The sequence below is a fragment of the Brassica napus genome, chromosome C3 (genome assembly GCF_020379485.1).
Source record: "Brassica napus cultivar Da-Ae chromosome C3, Da-Ae, whole genome shotgun sequence".
NCBI lineage: Eukaryota > Viridiplantae > Streptophyta > Magnoliopsida > Brassicales > Brassicaceae > Brassica > Brassica napus.
In genome coordinates, this window is record NC_063446.1 from 10,940,709 (window position 1) to 10,964,353 (window position 23,645).

The following is a 23,645-nucleotide window of genomic DNA, read 5'->3' on the forward strand; positions in this document are numbered from 1 at the left end:
CCGAACCCGAAATATTATTAGCCAAATCCGAACAAGTGCACCGAAAAGATGGTCACTGAGAAGATAATTATCGAACCTATTTTTTAAAAAGTATAGATAGCTATATCAAAATTTACATAAATATAATTTTGTGAAGATAAGATAATTCATTTACATAACCCTCCCCATATTAATTTTATGTATACCTTAAAGCTTAAATTATGGTAGAAGTTATTTTTAAATTTATATTGGTCAAAATTTATTTTGATTATTATATAAATTAAATATATGTCATTCAATCCGTCACATACTTGATAAATATATTGAATTATTTTTAATATTCTAATTTAAATATGTATATAAAATATGAATTTTTGTATTAGTTTATATATCTTACTTTAATATTTTGTTTTAAAATATGTTATAAAATTCATGAATATATGTTATTCCTTAATTTTATAATTTATTAAATATTTAATAAATTTATTAAATTACTATATATTTATCAATTGTTGTAGTAGTTTAATTATGAATATAAATTATTAGATATATAAATATTATAAGAATGTCATTTCCTATTCTATAAATTAAAAATGAATTAATATTCGTTTTATAATTATAGTTAATATTAATTATGAATTTTATTATGTAAAGTAAATATTAAAAAGAAATGTATATTTACATTTTAAATAAAAAAGTATTTAAAGATATTATTAAAACGAAATCTTAGAAAAAATACTTAAAAATATCTTTTTAGATATCTTATTTTGGAAATATGAAAATAGCTGGTTAAATATGATATATATTTAATAATAACTAAATTAGCTGTAAGAGAAATAATAAGAAATTAAATAAATGTAATGGTTCAACCTAGACTATTTGTGAGTAGATAAAAATTTCTTTTGTTTTAATAGTATTGATATTCTCTTTTAAAAGATAAGTTTTTTATTTATTTTTATATTTGACGTAAAAACTTATATTTTTTATAAACTAATATATTTAAAATCTTAGTAAAATGTATTTTTGAAATTTATTAATTTAAACTGTCATTATTATTAAAAATAATTAAAAATATTTTATAGAATTTTTAATTTCATTTATAAACAAAAAAATATATTAAGTTTTTTTTTTTTTTTTTTTACAGCAAGACATTCACATACTCATATTGACTGTCGTCCAGCACGTCAAGTGTGGGCACTATCTAAAATACCATCGAGTCCGGATTTTTTTCCAACTTGTTCGTTTTTTGGTAACATGGATCATCTATTTTGGCGAGTTACTCCAAAGATGGATGACCACCAATTTGCATGGATATTATGGTATATATGGAAAGGTCGGAACAATAAAGTGTTTAGTAATCTGGATACTGATCCAAGGGAAACACTTAGATTAGCAGAACTGGAATCGACACTTTGGGCTGAAGCACAGGTTAACACTGATCAACGAAGGGAGAGGCAAGTACAGGCCCGACCTACATTAGAAACTACAGGACGATGGTGTTTTATAGATGGTTCGTGGAAAGAGAATGAACTATTTTCGGGACAAGGATGGTATAGTACCTTACCAGGTTTTGATGGTTTATTAGGAGCAAGGAATATAAGGGCGTGTCTGTCTCCTCTTCATTCGGAGGTGGAGGCATTGATTTGGGCAATGGAATGTATGAAGAATCTAAGACAGTTTCAGGTTACGTTTGCAACGGATTGTTCTCAATTGGTGAAGATGGTTTCGGAACCAGAAGAATGGCCAGCATTTGAAACCTATCTGGAAGATATCAAGCTTTTACGAAGAAGCTTCTTCAACTCAGACATCATCCATGTTCCCCGAACGGAGAACCAAAGGGCGGATAGCTTGGCACGTAGTGCTAGGAAACAACCGTCTTTCGTCGTTCATATGGATGCGGAGTTGCCGATTTGATATCTTAAGTTATAATGATATTTTATGATTATTCAAAATTAAATCAAGTAATTTTCAGAAATAAAATCTAAAAATACGCCAAAAATATTTTGTTTTTAAAAATATTCGTTTATTTTAAATAAAGAGATAAAGATATTGCAAGATATCATAAATACATTATGTAACATTTGATAAATTTTCTAATTAATGGTCTAAGTAAAAAAAATCACACGTAAAAGAAGTCATATCTTCTGATTAAAAATAAATTAATCACAAATATAAATATTTGATGCATAAATATGTATTTCAAATATTTAATAATATATTTATTTTCAGTGATATCTAAAAATAAGTATTTAAATTTTAGGTTTTAGGACGTGATACAAATTAGAACCAAACCGATGTGTTATATCCGAACCCGATCTGTATTTACAAATTTTTCAGAATGGAACCTATGATGTGAGATAAATTAGAAACAAAAGTTAAAATAAGGATACATGAACGAAACCTAGCTTAAAATGTGGTTTATGTTTTGTTCAGTTAGTTTTATATTTGATAAATATTTTACATGTTTGTTGGAATAACCCGTAAAACTATACTCATATAAAATATCAACAATAACATGTTCTATCATATCATTAAATATTAATAGTAGTTAACTATTAGTATTTATTTTATCAAATATGTATATATATATATATATATTTGATTAACTATATGTTATTCGGTTCGTCTTTAAAGCGCATGATTATTTTTTATTATTATATTAATTAACTATATGTCATTCAATCCGTCACATACTTGTTAAATATATTGGTTTGTATTAATATTCTAGTTAATTATATATATTAAAATATGATATTATTTATTAGTTTATATATCTTACTTTAATATTTTGTTTTAATAAATTGAAGTATGTTGTAAAGTTCATGAATATATATTATTATTTAAATATATAATGTATAAAATAGTTAATAAATTGATTAATTTACTTTATATTTATTAATTGGTTTAGTAATTTAATTATGAATATAAATATTATAGGAATGTAATTTCTTATTATATAAATAAAAAATAATTAATATTCATTTATAATTATAGTTAATATTGGTTATGAATTTTATAATTTAAAAGTAAATATTAAAAATAAATGTATATTTATATTTAAATTTATATTTAAATAAAAAATATATTAAAAGATATGATTAAAATGCAATCTTAGAAAAGATACTTAAAAATATCTTTTTAGATATCATATATTGAAATATTAAAATTATAGGTAAGATATCATATATATTTAATAATAACTAAGTTAGTTATAGGAGAAAAAAAATAAAAAGTTAAATGAATGTTATGGTCCAACCTATAATATTTGTAAGTATATAAAAAGTTATTTTGTTTTAATAGTATTGATTAGTAACTACTAAAACAAAGCCAACACCCAGCTGTCCAAGCAAACAACCTATAGACATTGTAAAACACTAAAAACAATACTGCACCCAAAAAAATACAAACTAGATTTGTGGTTGTGCATGAGCTTTACTAAAATCTACCATTAGGAGCCATGGCTGATTTATAGGACCCGATGCTGGAACTTGCTTCAAAAGTGTTCTCTCATCCGAGGTTGCCTCTTCCTTGCGGTCTCCGTTCTTATTCTTGGCATTGAGAAACAGGCCCCCACATCCTCTTGGCCTTCTTATGGCATGCAAATGCCGAGATTCATGCATACATGGCTGTAAACAAGAAAATAAGCACATATCAGGGAAAGAATCAACCAAACGAACTAAATGTTTTGTCCGCGTCGGACTTCACCTTTTTTAAGTTGTGGCGCTATTCCTAGCCACAAATTTTGCATGGATTGTTCATATTGGTTTTCACTATTGCTAACATCACATTCTACGATAATAAAAACTCTTCTAAAACATATTGCATGATAACTACCAAGATCGAATTGAATAAATAAAATGAAAATACATTGAAATGGAAAATATTACATGTTAACAAACAAAAAAAAAGTGGTTCAGAAAAAAAAAAAAAAAAAAAAAAAAGTGGTTCAAACATAAAGTCAAGCTACGAAAATCAGTAGACCAACCAAATTAAAACTAAAAGTAAAGAGGTTATGAACCGGTGGATTGGCTTAACTTTGACCCTTAGTTATTTGATTAGGTGGAAGGTTGGACCACAATGATTATGAATTAGTTAAAGAACCTTTAATGATTATGAAATCGACTCATGGGTTAACCAAATATCTGTCAAAAAATTTTATAACACATGCATGTTAATAAACCCTTATCATTTCTGGAAATTTATAAAATAACTGTATACGAGTCAACCAATTAACTTATTTGTCACAATATTTTAAGTACTATATTTGAATCAACAATACAAAATATTCGGTTCAAAAAACAATACAAAATATTAAACCAAACAAACAATATTAGATGGATTGATTCGAACTCAAAACATACAATCCATGTAGGATTGAGTTGACTCTGACCCATTTGAACCGTATACTTATCATTTTTATGCCACATTTTGCATGCTAAAACAAGATTGGTCAATTGGCAAAAAAAAATTGTTAAAACTTTTCTTTCATAGGAGTATTTCTAGCATATTATTATATTTTCTCAAATGTCTCTTTTTGAAAAATAAATTTTTTAATGTAATCCTATAAAATGAAAGAATATTTCTATCCCTCTTTAAAAATTCTTATCTTTTTGAGAAAAAAAAATAGAAGTGGTTGGAAATAGTCTAACAAAAAAAAAAATACGCTGTTGTATAATATATCAACAAGGTAACAGACATAAGACAAGAATCAGAGGGGTATTTTCGTAAATGACACAGGCGAGCTGGTAAAGTGCTCATCCTTCTCGAGTCTCCCGCTCCGCTCAGCGTGTAAGCCCTCTTTCTCCTTTCTCTATGCGTTTTCCTCGGAAACCCTAAAAAGCTGTGAGAAGAAGACTCTCGCTTGAAATCGAAGCTGTAGCAAGCTCTCTCGGAGGAAGTTTCCACTTCACTTTCCCCGGAGAAACTCTCAGCTAGGTAAGCTGCTTATCCCTTAATAGTGATTCTTTTGTTCCTTCTTATAGATTTGTAATCTCAATTCAGTTGATGGGTTCGCTTTATCAAGTAGGAAATTTACGTTTTTTGCTTGGAATCAATGTCTCGATTAAGAAAGTTGGAAGCTTTAGGCGTTTTTGATTTGATTGTTTCTTATACTAATGGAAACTGTTGTTTTCTTCCCTTAGGAGTAAATTTTATATCCTTAATGGAGGTGGAAGAGTTTGTGATGGTTGAGGATGGTAGTTCTGAGTCTCGTGACGACGGATTATCAGCCGAGGTTAATGGTGTTGTGAAAGAGAATGAGAATGTGAATGTTGCTTTTCTTGATGATTTTGAGTCCTACTGGGATGATGTCAATATTGGGCTGATGATCTCACGAGTTGTGAACGACACGATTTTAAGGGCAACTGTTGCTGCTGTCGAGGCTGAAGCTGCTGAGAAGATCGCTGAGAAAGAACTTGAGCTGTCAAGAGCTATGGAGACGCTGTCTCTGTACCATGTGGGTTCTGAAGAGAATGAAGCCTCCAGTGATAAGGCGTCTTTGGATACTTCAGATGGTTCTTTGAACAGTCTTAAAAATGTAGCGAGAAAACAGTTGGTGATGCTCGTTGAAGAGCTCACCAGTTTGAGAAAGTATGTTCACGTCAATAAAGCAGGCGCCGCCACCGTGGATGATACGTCAGGTCAGCATGAGATCGGGTCCAAAACTGTAGATAAAATGCTTGATTCCTTGAAGAGCATTCTAGAGACTGTGTTGAAGCGTAAAAATGAAACGGAGCTCCCCTCCTCGTGGCAGCAGGAGCATGATTTTCAAAAAGGAATCGAGACTGCAGTGGTGACTACTTTTGTTCGGAGTCTCATGGATGAGTATCAACTGAAGTTGTTGGAGAAAGAAGCTGAGTCTGGTGGTAACAAGAGTTCGTTACTTGGGAACATTAAAGAGATCACTGGTCTGCGCCAGGAGTTAGAGACCATTCGTAAAGCTCTTTCTGATCATGACAATGGAGACATAGAGGCAGGGGAGGTCGGTGACAGGAAGAGAGTAGAGCAGTTGCACCGCAAGATGTCGGCAAGCCTTAGCTCAGCTTTGGACACAAACGGTAAGCATGATGTTGGCTCAGTGCCCGAGAACTTTGACACTTTGAAGCACTTAACACCGATTGAGTTGATCAATCACTTTAACACCGAGATGAATCAAATGAAAAGGGACCATGATTATGAGATACAGGAGATGACGGAGCAATGCTTTACCTTTAAGCGAAAGTACTTGAACTTGAAGGAAAGGGGTTCTTTTTCTTTTGTTGGGAAGGGAAAGGAGCTAGATGCGTTGAAAAAGAAGATTCCATCTGTCATCTCGAAATTGGACAAGATTTTGGTGGAAGATGAGAAGTTGGTGTCTGAAGGAAAGAACAATGCTGAGTTTAAGAGCCGATTGGATCCTCTTCTACTGGAAAATCGCCAACTGAAAGATTCACTGTCAGACGCTGCTGAGAAGATGTCACAGCTTTCTCAGGTTGAGGCAGATCATCAGAAGTTGATTCGAAAGCTAGAGTTAGAGGCTGATGATTCTCATGTTAAAGCTTCTATCGCTGAAGATGTTTATAGGTGTTTTGTGACGGAGTTTCTGGGACAGATTAGAAGTGCAAAAGAGGAAACGGATTTGGAACATAGTAAGATGAGAGAAGGTTATGAGTTGATATTGAAAGATCTCGAGAGTAAAGCCGACTGTGAAAGCAAGGATGCTTTTGTAGATTCTTGCGCCGAGTCATTGATAATGGAAGAGTGTAGTGCTGTAATATACAAAGAAGCCTTGAAGGAAGCTGATAAGAAAATTGTGGAGCTGAACCTGCGTGTAACAGAAAATGAAGAAGCTCTTAAATCAGAGATGGTTGACAAGGAAAGACTGAACGAGGAGATTCATCGGCTGGAGTGTCTCGTCAAGGAGAAGGAGGGTCTAGTCCAAACAGCTGAGAGTAACTTGGCTGCAGAGAGAGAGAAACTTGAGGTAGTCTCTCAACAGATTAACGATCTGCAATCTCAGACAGAACAGCAACAGATAAAGATTCAGGAGAAAAACGAAGCATTAAGAGTTATGTCGGCACGGGAGCTAGAGAAAATAGAAGGCTATGAGAGGAAGATATCCGAACTGAGAGAAGAGCTAGATTTAATAAGAGAGAATTGGGAGGAAACCAAAGATGAGAAAAGGAAAACTGAGGAGAAGCTATCAGCGACAAAAGCAGAGAAAGAGTCACTTAGAAAGCAGTTTCTCTCTCTGGACTTGGTTCCTCAAAAATTCATGGAAGGATTCAATATTCTAGAGGGTTTGGTAGCAGAGAAGACGCAGAAAACGAATTCAAGGTACTCTTATCTCTCATTGCTTTCGTTTTTTGAGACATGTATATGCAAGTACTTTATCCCATGGATGGTAACTTTTGTGATTTGGCTCTTAGGTTGAAAAACATGCACAGTCAACTGTGTGATCTTTCACATCAAATCAATGAACTCAAGGGGAAAGCATCGATGTACAAGCAACGATTTGAGAAAAAGTCAAGTGACCTCCAAAAGGCCGAGGCTGAGGTAAGTCTTGATTGCGTCCATATCAGTAATTAACATCTACAATTTGTAGCTCGAAACCTCCATATATTCTTAAAGTAGGAGAAGAGACCATTGATGTATATATGGTTGTTGAATCACAGGTTGATCTTCTTGGAGATGAAGTTGAAACACTCTTGGATCTTCTGGAGAAAATATATATAGCTCTAGATCATTACTCTCCAGTTCTAAAGCATTACCCTGGCGTAAGCGCACTCCTCTCTACACATTTTCTCTCCTTTTCCATTTAAGATTGGTTTTTATGATCAGAGTACATATTTATTATGCGGAATGGCTTTGCAGATCATTGAGATCTTGAAGCTTGTTAGAAGAGAGCTTAGCGGAGAAGCAAAGAGACCACCAGCAGATTGATGCTGCACAACCTCTTTCCACACTAGTTTATTTATCTTCTTTTGGTGTACAGATCTGTCAGGCTTATGTGATGATGTTTATGTTTAGTTCCTACGAGTTTTTTTTTTTGTTAAGTAGATACGGTTATTGGTTATGTACTTGTGATATCAACTGCAGAATGTGATGTTGGACCACTGGATACTTTTAATCTAAGTATACAATTGGATTGTAGACGTACAACAAGAAACTGTTGGTATAGAAAACAAATCTCTAGTCTTAAAACAGTGCCTACCAAAGGTTCTGGTCGGTAACTCTTCTTGACACAACTAAGAAACACAGTTTGCGGCTGCAGACATGTTGGCAAAATGAAGGCATGACTTGTGGAGCCGACGTGTCGATGTAAGCATCACATCACCGCTCCAAAAAGCTTGCAGTGTTTACTATTTAAAACATCAACACTTCAGTAGCCTTCTTTACTCTTTGTCATAGACACAGCAGAGCAAAGCTGAGATCCAACAATGAAGGATACCACCAAGGTTCTTTATTTCTTCATTGTTTTGTTTTCTTTTATTCTCTCATTTTACATGTTCGTATTGGTGCCATTTTCGTGTTGTTCAAGCAAAAACTTAGTTTATGAGTAAGATAGTGATGTTCTTGATAACTACTGCAGAACTCAACTTACAGTCCCGAGGAAATACTTATGCATCCAGTCAAGGTATATATACATGAATGATGATTTTGGAACGTTTTATTACGTAAGAACTTATGGTAACTCTCTTCTTTACACAGAAGCGAAGAGCAGCAAGTGGAGATCTCAGGAATGCTGCGAAAGTACTCCAGGTATCACATCTCTTCATCTTTTTTGTTCTCTTTGACTTGATGAAAGTCTCTACTTGTATATAGAACCAGGAAGAAGAAGATCACTTACGTGAAGAAGAAGAAGAAATACCTCATGATGATGGTAATGAAGACGATGATGAGGAAGAAGATGCAAAATATTGTAGACGTGGGTTTGGTCATGGATACCATCTAGTAAAAGGCCAAATGGGTCATGGCATGGAAGATTACATCGTGGCCGATACAAAAACAGTCAAAGGCCACAAGCTTGGGTTATACGCCATATTCGATGGACACTCAGGCCGTAATGTTGCAGATTACTTGCAGAGCCATCTTTTTGATAACATCTTGAGTCAGGTTTCATTAACAAAAAGCCAAAACTATTCAATTAATATTCTCACTGAACTTTTTAAGACTGACTATGTTTATGTTTTTTTAAGCCGGATTTTTGGAAAAAACCTAAGAAGGCAATCAAGAGAGCGTATAAACTTACGGACGACTACATTCTGAGTAGTGTGGTTGGTTCACGAGGTGGCTCCACGGCTGTGACGGCTATAGTCGTTGACGGGAAGAAACTTGTGGTTGCAAACGTTGGAGATTCAAGAGCAATCTTGTGTCGTGAGAGTGATGTTGTCAAACAACTTACGGTTGATCATGAACCTGAGAAAGAGAGAGACCTTGTAGAAAGGAAAGGTGGCTTCATCTCCACAAAGCCAGGTCCTTCTTCACTCTTTATCTTTGGTTATGTATTGATATACCATCTATACATCTAGTATACCACGTAGCTATGTTATTATGATTAGGTAATGTTCCAAGAGTCGATGGACAACTAGCGATGACACGTGCGTTTGGAGATGGACGTCTTAAAGAACATATTAGTGTGAGGCCTGACATAGAGATTGTTCAGATCCATGGTGACACAAAGTTCTTGATCTTGGCAAGCGATGGACTCTGGAAGGTTTATATAGTATATTGAGTAGCTGTTTTCATTATGAAAAGCTATTTGTTAATTGGTGACTGAATCTTGATGGGTTTGTTTGTTGTTCAGGTGATGTCGAATGAAGAGGCATGGGATGAGATCAAAGAGGTTAGGAACGCAGAGAAAGCTGCGAAGGCATTAGTCGATGAAGCGTTGGCTAGAGGAAGTAAAGATGATATCTCTTGTGTTGTTGTTTTCTTCAACTAGTTTAAAACCCACAGGGTCCAAGTCTTCTGAGTTTAAGCATATGTTACTATCAAGAACAAGCACTGTTTCCATATATTAAAAAGTTTTCAAGTCGATATTGCTTACGGAAAAATGCTTAATAAGACCTTCCCAACAAGCTTAAAGGGATTCAGGACTAGTAGAAGGTCTGATCATGGAAGGCATTTTCACAAGTCTCTCTCTTTCCATCTTGTTCTTGAAAGAGTGCTTAGGCGTTATGGACATCTTGTTCAAGGCGTAGTCAAGATCACCCTCGTCCTCTTCATCACTCTCCTCATCCCCATTCACAATTATCTCAGCATCGTCCTCCTCCTCATCATCATCTTTGTCATAGGTCGGTCTAACCATCGACCAGTAGATGAAATTCCCGGAGATATTGCTTCAAGAATAACCAAGAAGGTACAAAAAAAAGTCAAAAAGAGCACGAAACAAAAAAAAATGTATTAGAGCAAGTGTTCAAAGAAAGTGAACCTGTTAGAGCTTTTCAGCAAGCAAGGGTCAAAGGGGAAGAATGTATCAAGCCTCTCACACCCGCCAAAAGCACGGGAAAGCTCAGACTCAAGTAGATCTTCGAAGATGAAGGAGTCTGAGACTACGAACAGGCCACCTGCTTTAGCTTGTCTAAGGAACTCTGCCACTACGGATGGCAGGCATACCTATTCTCATAACACAATTTGGTTGCAAATCTTATTATGCTTTGGAACAGTTTCAAACGACAGTTTAGCTTAAGTGAAAAAAAAAACAGACGTGATCAGATTATACAGCTCACCATCAATGGGTTTAGTCTGTGCATTAAAATTGACTCCAATGGTATAAGCTCGGACCGAAAGCGAGGAACATCTAAGATGGATCTCATCCGGAAGCAGAGCACATACATGATAGCCTGTGTTCACAGAACATAATATTATGGAGGATTAGATAACGTTCTGAATGTAAAATTTTATGACTGGAGGGAGCTTGAGGTTGAATGCAATATAGACCTGGCATCCTGAGTATAAAAGCTGATGTGCTTCAGGCCTTATATCATCATTGCAAATTCTACAGTAATCCGCACACTCATCTACCAACCTATAAATTTTAGACAGTAAGAAACAACAAAAAGATCAAACGTTTATGTTTGAGGTAACAATTTTAAGTAAATTTAAACCTTTTTAACATGGTAGCCACATAGGAAACAGGTAAAAACTTTCCACGAGCCAAGTAGCTAGCTAGATAAGCCACTGCACTCATCCTGGGGGAGAAACAAAAACAAAAACAAAACCAAGTTCATTTTAGAACAATAAAAGATAGTATCATGCAGAGAATGAGAGAGTTTTGACCAAAGTGAAACTTGCCTAGTAGGTCGAGGCTTGTTGCTGGAGAGAAAAATGTCTAATAGCTTACTTCCAAATTTCACACCACAATTTTCAGGATCCAGTGAACATGCATAGAACATCAGAAACTGCAGACGAAAGAAAAAGTGAGTCTAAAAACATGATACATCGATCTCAAGTGGACCGTGTAACCACAGTTGCTAGAATCTAAATGATATAGCCATGTGGCCTACCTGCGAAACTTTTGATTTGTATGTATTCAGAATGAAGTTCTCAAATGAGTCAAAGAGCTTTTCAAACACCTAAGTCATACCATTTAAAACAAACCAGCAAAGAAGATTCATAAGCACATGAAGGAAAGCATAGATATATCAAAACGAGGTATCATTTGGTGCCATACCTGATCCAAACGACCGTGAAGATTACACGATTCAAGATGATCAAAACATGCGACCATCAATTTGTCCAAAGACTCTATCTTTCCACGCGATGTATCCTGATTTAGAGACCCCACTGGAAGCTGCAACATACAAAAGTCCAAACTGTCAGTCCAAACGCCAAAAATATACAGACAAAACAAACACTCAGCCTACCTCGTCTCCTTCATTCATAGCATCTTCAAGTTCCATATCAAACATGCCTCTGTTAGAATCATCTTGTAGAATATCATCCCAATCAATCTCCAACTAAAAGGACACACCAGCATATCAATCACTTACCAAGTTACTTAACGACGTTATTTGTATAAAACATATAAACTATACTTACATCCAAATCTCGCAGCCTCTCCATCACCATCATAAAAATCATGCCACCACCAACTTGCCCGATTGAGCTATTCTCCAACTTTAATAAGTTCTCCACATAGATCACCACCACCTGCAAGACGGTAAAAATAGTTTCTAGTAAGTTTATCGGCAGCATGAGCTAAATTTACCCCAAAATAAAAAAAGAAAGACCCACCTGGTCCTTTTTGTTTATTTTGGGCAGTTGTTGAGCGAGCATGGGCAATAGTCTCGAGGGAGCAAGAGGGACCAAAAGAGAGATCTTCAGAAGAGCTCCATGAACCCGAGAAAGAACGTCTTGCTTCTGGACGATTACACGGTTTTGCCAAAGTCTATCAATTACCCAAGGCGGTGGAACGAAGTGTCTTATGAGCATATTCAGACAATTGTCCAGATACTTTCCACTAGTGGCAGCCTATGATGAAAACAAAAAAAAAACTCTCTAGCTCCTCATCTAAGATTTAAATAGTAGTCAGCATGAGAGTGAATGGTTGTTGAGTTTGTGTACCAGTGATATGATTAGGTCCACCAATGCATCCATTACATGAGGTTTGTGATCCCACAATGACATTCCAAATATCTGTAAACACAATATAATTGAGATCAAATCCAAGGTAGAAGCAACTGTAAAGCAATAGAAAATTTTACCCCAGAGAGAATCCTTCGATGGTGATTGACATCTATGCAAGCCACAGAGCCTGATAAAGCTTTCAAGAGTGCCTGCCAAACACACAAGAGAATTGAGGGAGAAGGGAATAAAAATAATAATAATAATAATTGATTTGTGGTAGAAAAAAAAAAAAGAGAAAGGACAGACATCAAGCTGTGCCCCAAGAGCATCATCAGATCTATTGTTGATCTGAATAGTTTCAACAAACTGATCGTAAAGGTCTGATTCCCCCTGACAATATAACCAAAAGGAATAATCAGAAAGCATTAAACACACAAAATAGCATCAAGCAAACACCTAAGCACATGAGAGAGAAGCGAGACTCACATTCTGAACAGATGCAAGGGCGTTTCTCACGTTAAGCACGGTTTCAGTATCAGACAAATCATTGTTGCCCACATTATATAAGCTTGACGGATCAGTTAGAGCCTCCGATGCTCCCATCGTCTTTGTGTACTTTTATGTAATTGGTGCTGCTACTTCTTCAAGACGACTACTCAAGAATAATACACTCTTAATCAAAATGCAACACTAGAGCAAGACTCTAAACAAAGGGGAAAGATCGGAACTTTATGGAAAAGATAAGCTTCTCAACTTCTTCACTAATCAGGAAGAGTCGAATTCGAACTTAAACCACGAGAAAGCCAAATTGATAGAACAAAACCTATAAGAGAATCAATTAGACTAAAGAAAGGTTTCAGCTTTACTAAATTCTCAGAAAGAGAAACGTAAAATCTCCACTGATATTAGCTTTTCCGACAACAAAACATCATAAAGACGCAAAGGGTTTAAGGAACTGACCAGGGTTTAATAATTGAAGTAGCTCTTGCTTCACCGAGAGAGAGGGGAGGCTGGGGAAGAGACAGATTTGCCTCACTCCGCTAACAAACCCTTATAACTGAACTCTTAAATTTACCGAAATGCCCCTGTTTTTTTTTTATTACTTCTATTTCTTCATTAAGTCCTTGTATTTTTAAGCCTCTGCACATTTCGGGAATTGGTTTCTTAGAAATTCAGAGAAAACCCTAGCCATCTCGGGTGCTGAATCAACATCTTTTTATTGTTTACTAATTAAAGTCTTTCAAACTTTCTTTGTTGAGTATTGATTTGTAGATAATAGGGCAGAACTATTTTCAGTATCCACACATGACTCTTCTTTTCAAGAATCCATTAAGTCTGAGATAATAATATGCAGTAATAATGTAAAGAAGAATTTGGAAACCATATATCAAAGAGTAATGGACTGCCTATAGGTGTACTAAACTGCTAATACTAGAGACCACCAATACAAACACGGACCGACTCAGAATTGGCAATCTTATATATTAAAACAGAAGTCACAACTTTGATTCATGTGTGATTTTTTTTTAAAAAAAATAGACTATCACTAGAAATCAGTTATCATTCATTTATTACTAATAATATTGATTAGTAATATATCATTCCTAATATAACATCGACTCCTAAAAATCCGGATTGGTTAACAAACTCACCTTGATTCATGAGTGATATTTTTATTTGGATCATCATTTAATTTTTTATTAAATGTATTTCCTTAATGCTAATATATAATCTTTTAACTACTTAAATCATAATATAATTTGATATCTTTTAGTTTAAAATATAAATATATATATTTAATTTTTTTAACAAATGTGTTGAAAAACATTATAACAATATCTTAATTATCAAAAATTGTATATAAATATTTTCACTAATTTTGTAATTAGTAATGAAATTAATGTTATTATACATTAATATATATACTCAGTTATCTTTTATAAAATGAAAAAATTATATCAAATTTTACTATTTTATAGTTATATCTATCATTTTAAAATAAAATATTGTATTTAATTAAATACTAGATTCTAACCCGCACATCCGTGCGGGTAACATTTCATTTATAGATATAAAATTTTATATTATTTTGTATATAATAATTTATGATAATATATTGCTGTCATTTTAAAAATAACTTAATAGATGATATATAGTTCTAAATATTAAAATTTAACATATGTTAACAATTTTATTTTTTGTAAAAATTATTACTTAATTTATGAATATTAATCATTTTAAAAGGTGAATGATATTTTAGTCACTTTACACGGTGAATGATATTTTATTTATTTATCTTAATGAAAGTATTTTTCAAAATATATTGGTTTACCAATTCAACATAATTTTAATATGTAATTCATTAATTACTTCTATTTTAATATAATGTAGAATATACTTATAAAATTTATAAAATTCGCATATAATTTCATTATTTTGTTTATAATAAAAATTTAATTAAAATTAATTTATAATAATATTATATTACTAATTTCGAAATTAATCGGTGCATTAATTCAAAGAAAATTTAAATTTTTAAGAAGATTTTGTTAGATTTTTTCTCAACAGATTTTGTTATTCCTAAAACTAAAATTTAAATTTATAGTTAAAATGGATTTGTTATTAATATCCTTATAATTATTTAGAAATGTTATACATTAAATAAACTAATGTAAACAATAAAAAAATTATTTGAATATATGACCTAGACTTCTAGTATGACTATTTTGTAGTAGATAAAAATGGTACTTCTCTTTTAATAGAGAAGATGGTAAAATTATTTTAAACTGATAAATTAATATATTTTATTTTCACAACCATTAAAAATTTATGCTAGAAATATAATATGTTGGTAGAACGGGTTAACATTAGTAAATTAGATAATTCATGTATAAAATAAACTTATCTTAAACTTTTTTTTATATATATAGTTATTATCTTAAATGAATAAACATAGAAGAAATATTGATAAAAAAAATATAGCGCTTTGAATAACGGTTCAGGATCATAATAATTGAATAAAAATAACTTCAAAAAATATATATTAAAACATACCAAATATATGTGATGATTTGAAATAATCAATTAATTTACAGACATGAAAACTATCAAATTGTTATATTTAAAATAATTATATATAAACATTTAAATATATAAGTAACTTAAAAAATATATTCCAATTATGTAAAATATATATAAACATGAAAATTTATACCCGCACCGTTGTGCGGGTCCAAATCTAGTTCTCTAGTTAAGATTGCAGACGGAAAACTATAAACTAGTCATTCACTGTAGCTGCTACAGTGTAGCATCTTGGTACTGCTGATACTCAACCACAAAGTCGTTCATGTTGTTCTCTTCTACAGTAAACTCCATCTCATCTATTCCTTAACATAGCCATGAGCTACTCACTCGTCCGGCCGACTAAACCCCTCTCGAAGTCGAGTTACCAACAAAAGTGGATGCCACTTAGACACCCTTGGAGGAACGTCACAAACACTAGACTTGACATTGTTCGGGATCCATTCAGTCAAAGTATAACGAGTTTTTATTCTAGACATTATTGATCATCTGTTTGTCCACTTTTTATTGCTCATTTTGCCACGGAACATCGCTGATGCGGTTAAGTAACGTTAAACACATTAGAGACATTACAATTTACACATGCATTCAACAGCACTCAACTCACAATAAAGAAAAACTTACATTCTTTTACCCATTACATAACATATAGGGCTCAATCGAAATCACTGATTAAATTGTTGACTAACTTGTACGTAGATGTGTCTCCCAAAGACATGTGTGGCCGATAGGGCTTTTCACACATTACTAGCTGTTAACTTTAGAGGATAACACATTATCTATATTGACCAATGATTCTAGAATTTCAATGACAATATATATATGAGGAAGATATGCATCTTTTCTAAGCACACCTAAGAATACTATTCTACCGGCTAAAAGTATGTACGTATACTTACAAAAGGAGTATGAATTAAGTTAGGCTCAACTAACATGCACTTGAGTCTAGAATGTGATAGTATGTCCAAATATTCTCATAATAGTCTTTGATGGATCCATCCAAATATAAAAAGAATGTGTGACAATTAGTTTGCCTAGCTAAGTTCCTATATAGTAAATGAAATTTAAATTTCGGAAAAAAAAAATCAAAACCATTAGTGTGCTTTTCAACGTGCAATTTTTGGAATCATCATAAGTGTGGAAAAACATACAGCTAACCTTCTATGAAAAGAGAAACAACCTGGCACAACCGTTGGTTTGAATAATTTTGAAATTCAACGAAACTCGTTGGCTTTTTAAAGTCTTCTCCGAGATCAAAGGCTAATCTCTCCAAAACCAACGGTCCAGATTCAATATAGCCCCTCTAGAAGATTTATTACTGACCTTGTCCGTATCAACAGTGCCGTAGAGCTTGGGGCGAGTATAAAAATGGGGCTTCTTATAAAAAAAATTTCCTGTCAAAAGTATAATATATATTTGAAAACATAAAAAAAAAAAAACTAAAACAATAACTTGAAAATACTAAGACATAATTTTTGGTCCTTCTTTTTCAATAATTTCTTTCACCAAAGTTTCATAATCTAGGTTCCTAAGTAAATCTCTTTCTATAGATATGATTGCTAAGCCATTTAGCTTTTCTTGTGATATGGTTGATCGTAAATAAGACTTTATTAACTTTAGCTTGGAAAAGCTTCTTTCGGCAGTGGCGACTGAAACCGGAATCGTCAATAATATTTGGTAAGCAATCCATGAGTTTGGATAACACACTTCTCTTCCTTTTAAGAAGTTCAAAACTTCAAGAGGTCTCTTGCAATCTTGTGGCAAAGCCTCTTTTAGAACCAGTAGTTCAAAACACAAATCATCCGCAATAACATCATAATGATTTCCATACTTTAAAGCAGCTTCAAAATTGGTACACGATACCATCAAACTATCTTCACTTGTTGATTTCAGTTTCTCCAACTCAAACAAAAAACCAAATGTTTGTTCATACTTCTGAGATTGCTCAAACCTTGTTTCAAGAGAATAAATAGCTCGATTCATGACTTCAAGGAAATAAGAAATTCTGAAGCTCTCTTCTGGAGATAAATCTATAGACTGATCATCAACTAACTCTGATTCCTCATAAAAAAAAACTTTTTTCTTTTGATGACACACTTTTTCTTTGATGGGAATATGGCTTCAATCTCCATAGCTTCTGCAATCTGTTTAACATCAGATTTTGCACTCTCAAAGCCTGTTTCTCTATAATTTCGAAAAAAGAAACAAGTCCTTTCAACTGAGAAACAACAACTTCAATATTCATGTCTTTTGACTGCAAACTCTTGCTTACCATGTTAACAGCAAATAAAAGTTTGTACCAAATCACCATAGACAACAAGAATTCACAATTTCCAATCCCATGTGTCTCGCTTGTAACAAGACACTCAACAGTGCTTTGTGTACTCGGATCATCAGTAGTCTCTGCTATATAAATTAAAGCATCTCTTATCTTTGGAGCTTGAAATCTAATTGCCTTAACACAATTAACATGACTTTCCCACCTAGTATGTGATAAAGATTTCAATGTCAAACCTCCCACCTTATCTTCTAAAACTTTCCACCGCTTTGTTGAAGATGCGAAGACATTATAAATACGCTGGATTATCCCAAAAAATGAAATGGCTTTTTCAGAAGTGTTTGCCATATCACAAAGAGCAAGATTAAGACTGTGACAACCACATGGCGTATAAAGTGCACGCGGATTAACATCAAGGAATCTTTTTTGTACTCCTTTATGTTTTCCCTTCCTATTGGATCCATTATCATATCCTTGTCCCCTCACATCATCAATATCTAAATCAAGAGAAACCAAAACATTCTGAATCTCACGGAAAAGCCCTTCTCCGGATGTATCGTTAACTATCAAGAATGTGAGAAAAAAATCTTCTATCTTAGCTGAAGCTGCTGAAACATCAACACATCGAAGGATAAGAGTCATTTGTTCATGATGACTTATACCTCGAGTACAATCAACATTGACTGAAAAAATTTTTGCACTTCGAATATTTTTTATGATAATACCTTTGATCTCATCAGCCATCGTTGCTATCAACTCATTCCGAATTCTGTTGCTGAGATAGTGATAACAAGATTCCCCATCTTCAAACCGTCTTAACATGTTCTCTCATTATCGGATCCCACTCAGCCATTGAATCAATAAAGCTTAAAAAATTTCCATTGCCATCTACTCTTAGCTTTTCGTTTCCCCCACAGAATGCTAAATTTTGTTTAGCAAGAGTTTTTACCAGTGAAAAAATTCTGACCATGACATCTTTCCAATGATTTCTCTCTCTGTTGAGTTCTTCTTGAATGTGCTTGTCAATTGTTTGGTTTTTCTGCAGCCTTAATTCAAGTTCCATCCACTGGTTCATACATTTGATATGCTCATGACTTGTCTCGTGGTACCTTAACCTTTCCAAAATATGTTTCCAGTCATTGAATCCCTTAGATGCCATGTGACTGGGATTGTTATCGCGAGTGAACAACTTACAACAAAAACAAAAGATTTTATCTAATGTTTTTGAATAAACTAGCCAACGTATGTCTTGCTTCTTTCCATTACTCAAAGATCTTATATAGTATGCATGAGAAAAATGTCGACCACTTGCCTTCTCTCTTGGAAACACAAAATCATTCGGTAGTCTTTGAGCATGACCTTTTTCAACCATGACAAGTCTTAATCCAGGTTTGACTTCTCCCCAATTTCCAGGATCATAAATATCTAAGATTCTGCCTATATCTGTACTATCTTGATGATCACTCACATCATGATTCTCCTTTATACTTAGATTATCATCCTCTTCGATGTCAACGTTAACATTATCTTCATTCTTCTTATCTTCTTCATTAATAGTCTCATCATTTATTTCTTTCTCATCTTCCATTGGATCATCAAACTCGTCACTACTTCTATCGGATTCATTAAGATTTGCTGGTTGTACAAGAAATCTGTCCATGGAACCTTGTATTGATCTCATCAATGCATCAGCTTTCTCCTTTCTTTGTCTTTTTTGAGCTCTCGATAGATATATTTTCTTTGGTGGTATATTTTCTGAAATTAATAATTAAAATAATAAAAATTCATCATTTCAAAAAACTAACAAACAAAGATAGTTACATTAGAATTCTACAAAAAAAAAAAATACCTTAATACAGAAGTTGAAGATGTGGTGACGATGATATAATAGGAGACAGTTGTTGGTATACAGAAGAAAGAGAAAATACGTGTGTTAGCTTGAAAAATAGATTGATATGAGATTCTATGTAAAATATTTAGGAATCTATAAAGGGTAAAGAATTCACACTTTTTTCCTTTTTTTATTAGAAATTTGACATATACAACGATATTTTTTTGTTTGAAATTTTGAAAAGTGACAATAAATTAAAATTTCTTTTTTGGAAAATATCTACCAGAAATTTAAGAAGATCGAACATGAATTGAACGGGTAAACAAGTAAATAAAACCAATATGTTACTAAATGTTTTTTAGAAATCTGGGAGCCCTAAAAAAATTATTTATTTTGGGGGTCTGGGGCAAAAGCGCTTTTGGTAACACTTGAGGCACGGCACTGCGTATCAAATACTACTACTATTCAACCCCAACAACAAACACAACCCACCAAAGAGAAGGGAGGCATATAAATTCTCCCGGCTGCTCTCGACGGCTGTCCTTTCCTCAAAGAGTCGTTGAGATCCGGCATTGATCGATTAGGTTTGTTTCTTCTCTTCTCTTCGTTCGTGTTTTGTTTCCTCTTCGATTTTATAGATTTCATATCCATGGAATCTATGAATAGCTAAGTTGTTTGATTTGTTTCGGTGTTTAAGTGTTTAGATCAGACAAGACAAATCATAAGTCTCTTCTCTTAAACTTGATTATGCTTTTGTTTTTAGACATGGTTGTTAGAAAGAAGATGTGTCGGTAATTTGTTTATTCCAATGGTTCTTGCCAGGCTTAGAAGATTGTTAGATTTTTGTTTCTTAAATCAACAACCACGAAGTCATGTTTGGAAACTGGCAGCTAGTGAGCTGTGCGTTTTTTGTTTTCTTGATGTGTTCATCTGTTATGTATTTGGTGGTGGTGGGGTCATTAGAGTGATTAGCATATATAAGCTGGTATCGTATCTTGTAGGTTTTTTTTTTAAAATGATTAATTGCTTTTGTATTTCAACTAAACACTTGCTTTTGTGCTATGACTTCATATTCTTTTGGTTGTTGTGGGCCAGGTATCCCCAGTAGTATAATTGTATACGGTATGTGGATTATATCATGTTCAAGAACAGTAAAGTTTCAAGTATCTTATTAAACAATAGAAGTGATGCATAAGAGCACCATTAACGTTGAAGTTCTTTAAATTAGGTTCTTAGGATTTTTTTTGTTTAAAAAAAAAATAGAAAATTAATTGCGGGCCGCCACGTGTGGTGGGCCCTCGAACAAGCCAAAAACCCTCTAAAACTTGCCTATGTAGAAGCAAGTTTTTAAAATGGCGTAGGAACTACTGATTTTTTAATATTTTTTTTCTTAGAACCCAAGGCTTAGAGCCAGAGTAAAAAATGGCCTAAGATCCAGGACTAGTGAAGATAATTTTTTTGTACATTTATTTATCAGCGGCATGTTGAAGAAGTTGACATCAGGTGTTTCATTATGTGACCATGTCTGTCTTTATCTTGATAGTCGTTTTTTCAATATCTTTTTTTTTTCAGAAACAGTAAAAGATCTGCAAAATGGTTGCTCAGGGATTCACTGTGGATCTCAATAAGCCCCTTGTATTTCAGGTTCATACTAATGTTTCCTAAGCATTTAAATAGTTTATGTCAAAATAATCACTCAAGTTATGTTCCCTTGCTAACTAACCCCCTTTTGTAATTGCTTTGGTTGTTTAACAGGTTGGTCATCTTGGTGAATCTTACGAGGAATGGGTTCACCAACCCATTGTGACAAAGGAAGGCCCTCGCTTTTTCCACAGTGACTTTTGGGAGGTACATAAGTTTCTCTCTCCTTTTCTTTTCGGTAATAGGCAATGTCAACAAGCCTCTGATCTCCATTATCTTGACACACTTGCAATGGAAACAGTTCTTGACCCTTACAAGATGGTGGGTGATTCCTGTAATTTGGTTGCCAGTTGCGATCTGGTGCATCTCCAAGTCAGTAAGCATGGGCCTTTCGCTTACAGAAATCTTCCCATTGATCGCGCTGGGAATATTTATTTGGACGTTTATAGAATATACTCTTCACCGGTTCCTTTTCCACATCAAGACCAAGAGTTATTGGTTCGTCACACACACACACACTCTCTTTTTATTCTCAGTGTGTTACCTTTCATTTACATTAGTAGTCACTATGAATCCTTTTCCTAATGTTATTCTGAAACCATTTCAGGGGAAACACGGCGCACTATCTTCTTCACGGATGTCATCACAAGCACCCAATGGACCACCTTCGACTCGTCTTTCCTCCTGCTGCAACAGCGGTTTTATGCTTTCCTGTAAGCATTTTTTTGATCATCATCATATACACTGTCCCCACCTCAAAATAAAAGCCTTAAACCTTCTTTTTATCTTGTGTGACCAGTTCTGGAATCTTGTGAAGCTTTTCGCAACTCCTTCAACCACACCTGCCTTGTTTGGAGGCGGCATGCTCGGGTACGTGATGTATGATGTTACTCACTACTACCTTCACCATGCACAACCAACTAGAGCAGTGACCAAGAATCTCAAGGTAAAGCAAAGCCAAGTCTTTCTTCTCTTTTGTATCCAGACTTACTTAGAGTTTATGTTTTTGTGTTTGTTATGGTTTTTTGCAGAAATATCATTTGAACCATCACTTCAGGATTCAGGACAAGGGATTTGGTATAACATCATCTCTATGGGACATAGTGTTTGGGACACTACCCACCACAAAAGCCCCTAAAAGAGAGCAGTAGTGTACTAAGTTTCAAAACTAAAAGGATATTTGGGAACACAGTTAAATCTTAAATTTATTGATCATCATCCCTCATGAGTTTTGAGATGTTTGTCTGAGGTTTTCATTTGGATCACTGTCTTTGTAAATCTATGTTTCTTATCCTATTTAATAGTTGTGGTGTGTTACTCAGCGAAAACAATCAAAAGTGTTTACTAACAAAACGTATGTATTAAAACCAAAAATTATAATTTGTATGAGTTTTACACCCTGTTAAGACTTCTCGTACGGTGATTCCGGACCTAGCGACTTATTGAAAATGCGGAGAGTACGCAGGATATACACGGAGCGGATTTTTTTTACTAATTTAATATTTGTAATGTAGCATACGTTTAAAAACTATACATTCCAGAATTAACGTAAGTAGTGCCGTAGTCTGGTGGTTATTTTAGTTTGTTTGACATCGATATACCATAAATGCATTTTTTAATTTTTTTTATTAAAAAAAAGATAAAATTGTAATTTTCATTGCGTCTTCTTCCTTAACCTATTTTTACAGATTTTACCTTGCAACCGTTTCCTATTTGTTCTTCGTCAAAAATCATCATTTTTGGGTTGATTAGCTTCGATTCAACTTTGTTTCTTTGTTTATACCATTAAAATACGACATATCTATGTTATATTTATCGATTTCAGACACAAAATCACCAAAACATAGATGAATTTTTTCAACCGCGTTTTTGATTGAGTATACCATAATCGCGGTGACGGAGCTCCGCCGAACACTTCACCGGCGCGGAATCGGTCACTCCGGCCGCGTTTTCGAACATGGTTTTACATAGATTACAAGTTATAAGATTCGTCCTATAAACTTTTGAATGCTTTCTAATTTAAAATTTAAAATTTCAACTGTGAAGTTCCAACTATTTAAGAATACTTCAATTCTTAAAAAATGGATTTGTCTTATATATTCATCTGATTAGTTTTCTGACCAACTCATTAAAAGACTATATAATATGAGGCAAATTTTGAAGAAAATCCAAATAAATAAGTGCGTTGGGCCGGGCCTAGTTAAAGATATAAAATCAATACTCACTGAACCGACCCGACTCGACTTGACTCGACCCGACCCGAGATCCAAGTGCTGGAGGTCCTGT

The 23,645-nt window shown here is 33.8% G+C and overlaps 4 protein-coding genes across 5 annotated transcripts; 3 read left to right on the top strand and 1 right to left on the bottom strand.

Annotated features, from left to right (window-relative positions):
- Positions 1 to 4,677: 4,677 nt before the first annotated feature.
- LOC106406117 (WPP domain-associated protein-like) lies at positions 4,678 to 8,115 on the top strand. The gene is made up of 5 exons (XM_013846711.3): positions 4,678 to 4,914; positions 5,121 to 7,293; positions 7,386 to 7,512; positions 7,632 to 7,733; positions 7,831 to 8,115. Exons 2-5 carry the CDS (start codon positions 5,141 to 5,143, stop codon positions 7,897 to 7,899), a joined length of 2,451 nt encoding a protein of 816 aa, XP_013702165.1. The 5' UTR covers positions 4,678 to 4,914; positions 5,121 to 5,140; the 3' UTR covers positions 7,900 to 8,115.
- A 151-nt stretch (positions 8,116 to 8,266) lies between these two features.
- LOC106406494 (probable protein phosphatase 2C 28) lies at positions 8,267 to 9,996 on the top strand. Of its 2 annotated transcripts, none has more exons than XM_013847173.3 (7): positions 8,267 to 8,414; positions 8,549 to 8,593; positions 8,668 to 8,718; positions 8,782 to 9,072; positions 9,156 to 9,432; positions 9,519 to 9,673; positions 9,764 to 9,996. In XM_013847173.3, the coding sequence occupies exons 1-7, from the start codon at positions 8,397 to 8,399 to the stop codon at positions 9,899 to 9,901; spliced, it is 975 nt and encodes a 324-aa protein (XP_013702627.1). In that variant the 5' UTR covers positions 8,267 to 8,396; the 3' UTR covers positions 9,902 to 9,996. The 2 variants fall into 2 exon arrangements, with proteins under 2 accessions (XP_013702627.1, XP_013702628.1); XM_013847174.3 differs by having other exon boundaries at positions 8,788 to 9,072.
- Positions 9,949 to 13,613, bottom strand: LOC106406493 (RNA polymerase I-specific transcription initiation factor RRN3-like). Its single transcript, XM_013847172.3, has 16 exons — positions 13,489 to 13,613; positions 13,015 to 13,180; positions 12,835 to 12,918; positions 12,666 to 12,737; positions 12,526 to 12,597; positions 12,196 to 12,432; positions 12,001 to 12,111; positions 11,826 to 11,918; positions 11,633 to 11,752; positions 11,466 to 11,534; positions 11,254 to 11,360; positions 11,067 to 11,150; positions 10,900 to 10,987; positions 10,689 to 10,802; positions 10,391 to 10,575; positions 9,949 to 10,298 (listed from the first exon to the last, which is right to left on the bottom strand). Exons 2-16 carry the CDS (start codon positions 13,129 to 13,131, stop codon positions 10,040 to 10,042), a joined length of 1,812 nt encoding a protein of 603 aa, XP_013702626.1. The 5' UTR covers positions 13,132 to 13,180; positions 13,489 to 13,613; the 3' UTR covers positions 9,949 to 10,039.
- A 6,491-nt stretch (positions 13,614 to 20,104) lies between these two features.
- LOC106404715 (dihydroceramide fatty acyl 2-hydroxylase FAH1) lies at positions 20,105 to 22,655 on the top strand. The gene is made up of 7 exons (XM_013845400.3): positions 20,105 to 20,302; positions 21,291 to 21,362; positions 21,474 to 21,566; positions 21,661 to 21,857; positions 21,967 to 22,072; positions 22,159 to 22,305; positions 22,391 to 22,655. Exons 2-7 carry the CDS (start codon positions 21,312 to 21,314, stop codon positions 22,508 to 22,510), a joined length of 714 nt encoding a protein of 237 aa, XP_013700854.1. The 5' UTR covers positions 20,105 to 20,302; positions 21,291 to 21,311; the 3' UTR covers positions 22,511 to 22,655.
- Positions 22,656 to 23,645: the final 990 nt, after the last annotated feature.

Bases quoted from the DNA above. Each gene is read 5' to 3' on its own strand.
- LOC106404715 (XM_013845400.3), top strand. From the start codon at position 21,312: ATGGTTGCTCAGGGATTCACTGTGGATCTCAATAAGCCCCTTGTATTT. The intron at 21,858-21,966 runs GTTCGTCACACA...AAACCATTTCAG, and splicing joins ATCAAGACCAAGAGTTATTG to GGGAAACACGGCGCACTATC. The intron at 22,073-22,158 runs GTAAGCATTTTT...TTGTGTGACCAG, and splicing joins CAGCGGTTTTATGCTTTCCT to TTCTGGAATCTTGTGAAGCT.
- LOC106406494 (XM_013847173.3), top strand. The intron at 9,433-9,518 runs GTCCTTCTTCAC...TATTATGATTAG, and splicing joins CTTCATCTCCACAAAGCCAG to GTAATGTTCCAAGAGTCGAT. The intron at 9,674-9,763 runs GTTTATATAGTA...TTTGTTGTTCAG, and splicing joins CAAGCGATGGACTCTGGAAG to GTGATGTCGAATGAAGAGGC.
- LOC106406117 (XM_013846711.3), top strand. From the start codon at position 5,141: ATGGAGGTGGAAGAGTTTGTGATGGTTGAGGATGGTAGTTCTGAGTCT. The intron at 7,294-7,385 runs GTACTCTTATCT...TTTGGCTCTTAG, and splicing joins ACGCAGAAAACGAATTCAAG to GTTGAAAAACATGCACAGTC. The intron at 7,513-7,631 runs GTAAGTCTTGAT...GTTGAATCACAG, and splicing joins TCCAAAAGGCCGAGGCTGAG to GTTGATCTTCTTGGAGATGA.
- LOC106406493 (XM_013847172.3), bottom strand. From the start codon at position 13,131: ATGGGAGCATCGGAGGCTCTAACTGATCCGTCAAGCTTATATAATGTG. The intron at 12,919-13,014 runs GTGAGTCTCGCT...TTATATTGTCAG, and splicing joins CCCTTGCATCTGTTCAGAAT to GGGGAATCAGACCTTTACGA. The intron at 10,576-10,688 runs GTGAGCTGTATA...TTATGAGAATAG, and splicing joins ACAGACTAAACCCATTGATG to GTATGCCTGCCATCCGTAGT.